General features: G+C 43.0%; 1 protein-coding gene across 1 annotated transcript; it reads right to left on the bottom strand.

The window, feature by feature from the left end:
• Positions 1-1176: 1176 nt before the first annotated feature.
• MBL2 (mannose binding lectin 2) lies at positions 1177-4661 on the bottom strand. The gene is given in 4 exon segments (XM_060033660.1): positions 1177-1727; positions 2507-2575; positions 3965-4081; positions 4478-4661. Coding segments are annotated over 4 exon segments (741 nt in total). The 3' UTR covers positions 1177-1356.
• Positions 4662-6907: the final 2246 nt, after the last annotated feature.

The raw sequence follows: 6907 nt of genomic DNA on the forward strand, positions 1-6907 counted from the left end.
TAAGTCATTCCAACCCCTCAAAGCATGGAATTGTGGAGTGGGGGTGGGGGGGGGCGGTTTGGAGTGTCACCAGTCCTGACTTACAGGGGCTGGAGGAGTCACATCCACTTAAAGGGCAGGTGGTCTAGGCTGGGCTGCTGAAGAAGGGCTCAGGCTCCACAAGATGTCAGTGACACCCTTCTGGCTCAGCCTGAGCAGAATCAGAAAATGAAAAATGGGATCATCAGGAAAAATTAAAATAAATTTTTCAGTCTTGAATTACTACAGGGGGATAGGAACTTCATCCTTAGGCAGTTTGCCTTGTGAACTCAATTCTCTGAAGGGTCTAAGAAAAGTCATTTATTTTAAGTTTGTTTAGCTTTTTTTTGCTGTTGTGAGAATGGGGGGTTTGACTTTCAAATCTATCACATGTTGGAGCTGAAACAAGAAGTCTGAACATATTTTTTATATTATCTAAATGCTATCTTTCCTGTAAAGAAAGAGTCAGGCAGCAGGCAGAGAGAAGGTAGGACTAGGGGTCCTCTCAGACGTATTCTCTTTTTTTTTTTAATATTTATTTTATTGATTTATTTATTTGGCTGAGACAGGTCTTAGGTGCAACACACGGGATCTTCGTTGCTGTGTGAGGAATCTTTGTTGTGGCATACGGGAATCTCTTTTTTTTTTTTTAGTTGCAGCACGTGGGATCCTTAGTTGCAGCATGCGGGATCTTTAGTTGCAGCATGCGGGATCTTTAGTTGTGGCATGCAAACTCTTAGTTGCGGCATGTGGGATCTAGTTCCCTGATCAGGGATCGATCCTATTAATACCTGAGACTGGCAGAAAAGCTATGGAATTAGGCTGGGAAGATGTCATTTAGGGGAGCTCTCGACCCAAAGAGAAAGAAAGGCTCAACAGAACACAAGTGTTTAGAGTAAAGGGAAAAATAAATCCATTTTAGTTTTGTACCTTAGATAACACTACTCAAACAAAAATTAGCAGCCTAATTAAATTAGATAGTTAATGTACTACACATAATGTAGGGCCTAACTCATAGTAAACATTTAAAAATTTGTTCTTAGTACTACTAGTACTGCTGCTGCTATTATTACTATTATTATTTTGTAGTTATTGTTGTTAGTGATTATTATTAGTGATTGAGTCTGAACCAGAAACTCTTAGGCCACTATCAGTCTCTTCTCACTTTTCACTCCCACATCTCATCATTCTCAGTCCATTCTTCTCATTGTCTCTGATTCCCCTCAAAGGGGCAACTCAATACTGGGTATGGGAAATTGATATAGATTTATCTTTCAAACCAGACTGTCAACCTGTGAGATGAGCAAAGGGACAGAAGGGCCTGAGGGTCACGCTCCCTCAGGCAGAGTATTTGCAGACAGCCAAAAAGGAGGCAGAACAGGTGATGTCATTCCATGTGCCGTCCACCAGGAGTGTCACACAATGTTCCTCAGAACCAGCGTTATTGGGCTTACCATCATGCCAATTTTGGTAGGTCACCCTCTTTCCTGTCAGATCCACAGACTGGCCATCAGTCTCCTCATATGTGATGCCCAGGAAGGCCCCTCCACTGGCTGTATCCTGGATGGCCTTGTTTTCTTCAGCATTAGTAGGAATGGCCACAGAGGCCTGGAACTGGGCACACAGAGTCTTCACTTCATCAAAGGTCATCTTTTCACCATTGGTAAAATAAAACTTTTTGCCAACTTTTTTGCCCTAAGAGATCAGCCCTAAAATGGGAAAATATAGGTGACACTGGCTTGTCTCTAAGTCCAGCTCAAGATATTTTTCTGGACAAAGCCTTCAACAGTAGCGTTGCCACATAAAATACAATATGTCCAGTTATATTTGAATTATAGATAAACAATGAAATTTTTTTAGTATAAGTGTCTCACATGCAATTTTTAGGACATACTTATACTAAAAAAAAATTAGTTGTTGTTTACCTGAAATTCAAGTTTAACTGGGTGTCCTATATTTTTCTTTGTGAAATCTAGCAGCCCTAATCTGAAGAAACAGAATGGAACAAAGGCCTTTGGCTTTTTGGACCAGAGTTCTAGAATACATATAATTGGAATTCTAAGTTTTACCCCAATATTAACTTAAAAATAAATTTAAATGTCTGAGAATATTTGTCCTAGGCCAGGAAACAGGTTAGCCTCATTGCCAGTTCTCAGCAACAGCATAACAAGGGGAAAGAGGCATAGGTCCCATTTTCAGTGACACATATGTACACTGATAGTAAAGATAAAGGATCAGGGTCTCTGGTATCAGACTGACTTCAATTTATAAACTGTCTCTGCCACTTATTAGCTCTGTTCATTTGAGCAAATTATGTAATTTTCCTTTGCTTCCGTTTCTACCAAAAGGTTGTTGTGAGGATTTCATGAGGTCAGAATATGAAAAACACCTATCCAGGTACTAGAAAATTACATGTATTCAATAAATATTTGTTGCTTTCCACTTTCCCAAACTTCAAGCTGCCTGAAAAGTAAGAGAGAAGGCTTACATTTTTTGAGCTGGTCCAGTTCTGATCGCAGAGCTGCTCTTTCTGAAGTAGCCTGGCTAATATAGTTACCTAGAAAATTAAAACAAGGTGAAAGAGCATTGTTGAAAAGGCATCTAAGAACTACAAGGGGGTAGGGTACCTTTTCAAACTAAAAAAAAAAAAAATCAAGATAAAAGTTTCTTTTATACTGATACTTGCTCTTTGAAGAAAAAGGAAAAATATTTTAAGCATAAAGAAGCATAAAGAAGGAAAAGTATCTCTGTTTCCATCCAGCCCAAAACATCACTCATCTATTGAATGTATGTAAAGACACTCTGTACATGCATACACGCCCACACGCACATACATACACTCCCCGTTGACCGAGTATTATAGCACTCCACGCGCCAAGCTATTCACTAATTGGTTTTTTCCCCAAACAAATAGCTCTATCATGGGTAAACTTGTGGAATAAAATACTTGAGGAATTATTATGAGTTGGTGAATATTGACTATAAAGATTGCAGGGTTTTGTCTTTGGGGAAGTTTTGTTGTTGTTGCGTTTTGTTTTGTTTTTCCCTGATTTTGTTCAGTTAATCAGTAAACCAGGATTTTTGTGAGTTGCCCATTATCCAAGAGGGGAGGGCATGAGGCAAGCTATGAGTAGTAGATGGCAAAAATGACCTCAGTGTGGTACAGCTTCTCTCATTAAGAAATGGAGTTTATTTCCCCACTCCTTGAATCTGAGAGGGCCTTGTAACTTGTTTTGACCAATGGAATATGGCAGAAGCAATAATGTATGTGTCCTAAGCCTTCAGGAGGCCTTAAGGCTTCTGTTCTTTCTTCTTTTGGAAATCCTGTAATCATCTCTATGTGAATAAGCCCAGGTGAGTCAATTGGAGGATGAGATCTGGCTCAGCTACGCTCATCACTCCAGCTGATGGCCAAACAACAGCCAGACATGTAAGTGAGACCATTGGCCATCAGTTGACCACAGACACATGAGTGAGTCCAGCTGAGACCAGCAAAGAAATCACTTGATTCATAGATTCGTGATTTAAATAAATGGCTGTGTTTTGTTTGTTTCTCATGAGATAAGAGATAACTGGCATACCATGTATCTACCATTGTTGTGAAAATAGGCATAACAAGCCCAACACATAGATAACCTACTTTATCCCTTTTGGACCAGAGCCTCACATTGAATTGTTTCAGCTGAAGGAGAGCCTAGGCTTAGCTCCTCCAGGAGGCACCTGATGAGGGTTTGGCTCTGAAGGGTTTATGAGTCTGTATTCAGGCATTAATAGGAACCCCTTGAGGCTCTAAGTAACCTAGGGAAGCTAGAGGCTGCTGGGTCAGGAAGCAGAGTTGGGCATCTTCCCAGGAAGCAGCAGGAGAAGGGGCATCTCCCACATGGTACTCAGAGTTGCCAGACGCTGGGGGCCTTCAGCCTAGACCTTGCTGAAGTAAATTCCTTACCCAAATCATCTCCAGGGTCTCCTTTTTGGCCCACTTGTCCTGGTAACCCAGGTGGCCCTGGCATTCCTTGAGGCCCTACCTTTCTGGGAGGGCCCTGAAAGCCTCTGAGTCCTTGACCTGTTGGAGGACCAAGGAAACATGACAGTATTTGCGTTCCTGCTCTATTTCTCCAAAAGCATGATGCCCAATCCCCTCCCAGGAGGAGGGAGACACTGATCCAGGGCTCACATTCTGAACCGCTCTTTCTAATGACCATAGAAGGAAAGCCTCCTGTGTCCCATGGGATGGTCTGCCTTGAGGGTCAACTTCCTGAGCCGGCAGGACCACCACGTGTCACCAGTTCCTGTGTGGAAGTTTGGGATGCCAGAGTCAGAGCTGTATCTCTCTCTTGAATTATAATTTGTAGTTGAGAGAAATACAAGCTACATGAATATGACATTATCCTCCTCACATCTCCAGGCAGTTTCCTTTGGAAGATAAAGAGTCACAGAGATAGAACAGCCCAAACTGTACCTGGTTCTCCCTTTTCTCCCTTCGCACCATAATGTCTATCTTTGCCTGGGAGGCCGTTGATTCCTGGAGAACCACAGGCAATCACAGGGCAGGTCTTTTGTACATTCTCACAGTTTTCTGTTTCTGTACACAATGCTGTCACCACAATCAGGAGAAGCAGAGGGAGTGATGGAAACAGTGACATGGTCCTCACCTTGGTGTGGGAAAAATCAAGGAAGATTATCTCATCCTGTTCAGTTAATCAACACATATTTACTGAACCTGCCCTTTTTCCTATAACCTATACTGGGCACAGGTGATATAGAGATGGATGACCCATTCCTGCCCTCCAGATTGGGGATTTGGAAAAGTAAATCCTCCTGTGACGTTGTATTACTACTTCAACTTGCATTGTCGGGGAGAAGGGGTTACCAGTGCCTGGCCTCTAGTGTTACTGCTAAAAGGCTAGGAGTGTGCTCTCTGTGTCCTTTGTGAGAGCAGATAGGCATAACATTGCCAGCTCACTCATGCCTGCTGACTTGGGGAGTGAACGTGAATGGAGACCCAGCTCTCTCTGTCTCACCTTTCACATTTGGGCCCATCTGCCACCTGCATCCCATCCTTATACCTGGACAGTCCATTGCCCTCAGTGCCGATTAACCAACATCTACTCAGTGGCACTCACTAAGCTGCAGGCTGATGATCTAGAGAGGAAGAGTCACTGCTAGTTACTAACCTGGCCAGAGTTAAGTTGAGTTTGTTTCCTCTTGATGTTTTATTTCCCACTGTAAGAGAGACTTGCCAGGGAGAGAATTTTCTCTGGAAATTTCTCACTATCTTGACCCAGGCAGGGTGCCAGATCCCTCTCTACTTCCTGGCAGGTATTCTGTATGTCCTGTGAGTCAAAACCACTGGCAATTAGAACACCTTCCTTGAATACCCTACTCATTTATCAAGCCTGACATTTTATGTCCTTCAAAGTCCTCTACCAGCTGTCTCTCCCCCAGGAAACCTCAGCAGCCCAGCATCAAGGGTCTAATCCTTCTCGGCTCCCTTTGAAAACAAAGGCACAGTCTCATTTGCAAATGGTCAGGTGAATCCGGGAAAGTCACAGATACCCCAGGGTAAGCAGAGAAAGAGATACCTCCAGCATGGCTTCTGCCTGCCATCTCCCCACACACCCTAGAAAGTCTTTTCTAGGCCTCCAAGATCAAGTCAAATCCCTAGACATTTGATCCAGGACCCCAGATCCATTCACCAGAAAGGACTTACCACGGCTTCTGCAAAGCAGGGATACAGTCATGAGGAAACTGGCCCTCCAGCAGAGTGCCGGCAGGTGCCTTAGGTGGAGGGAGGAGGCTGGACTCAGTAACGCAAGGTCCAATCAGGCTTGTAAACAAGGACAGTATGGGCCTGACCTTCAACCCCAGATTAATAAGTCTTCTTAGAACTGCACTAAACTCTGCTTAGGAGCATTTCCCAGGGGCTTCTGGTGCAGTGCTGGGTGGCTGTTTTCTTTAATACTGCACAGTTCTTCCTTTAAATCGCCATCATTTGGGCAGTCCTCATTGCTGAGTCAGCATGAGCAGGCTCACATGGTTAATCGTGTCGAGATTCTTGTCTGCAATGAGAAACGCAGAGGCGCCTGTGAATGTGTTCACGTGCTTGGGCACACTAACCGTGCACGCAGACACGCAGGCGTGCACACACGCTCATCCACGAAAGCACGGCACACGCCTTGCTGCCTTCCACATACCAAGACCACTCCTGCCTCAGGCTTTACACTTGGTTTTCTCCCAGCCTGAATGTCCCCTCCATCATGTCACTGGCTGGCTGTTTCTCTTCTATTGAGACATTCCTGTCTCAGAGAAATCTGTGTTGATCACTTTATCGAAGTGGTCCCACTCTCTGTCCTCTTAACTTGCTTTATTTTCTTTCATATTACTTATACTCCATGATGTTATATTCCATCTATTTACTTTACTTTTCTACTTTTTATTGTGGTAAAATATGAAGAACATAAAATTTACCATTTTGACCATTAGTAGGTATACAATTTGGCCACATTAAGTACATTCACATTGTTGTGCAACCTTCACCACTACCCATCTCCAGAATATTTTCATCATCCCAAACCGAAACTCTGTACCCATTAAATAATAACTCCCCATTTCCAACCCCCAGCCCCACCCCCGATCCTTGGTAACCACTGTTCTACTTTTTGTCTCTATGAATCTGACTACTCTAGGTGTCTTAGATAAGTGGTATAATATAGGGTTTGTCTTTTTGTGACAGGCTTATTTCGCTTAGCATAATGTCTTCAAGGTTCATCCATGTTGCGGCAGGTATCAGAATTTCCTTCCTTTTTAAGTTTAAATAATATTCCATTATATGTAAATACCACATTTTGGAAGCTTCATTTTTACTAGCAGAAAAAAAAACTGGAAATAA

The sequence above is a fragment of the Delphinus delphis genome, chromosome 16 (genome assembly GCF_949987515.2).
Source record: "Delphinus delphis chromosome 16, mDelDel1.2, whole genome shotgun sequence".
Lineage (NCBI taxonomy): Eukaryota > Metazoa > Chordata > Mammalia > Artiodactyla > Delphinidae > Delphinus > Delphinus delphis.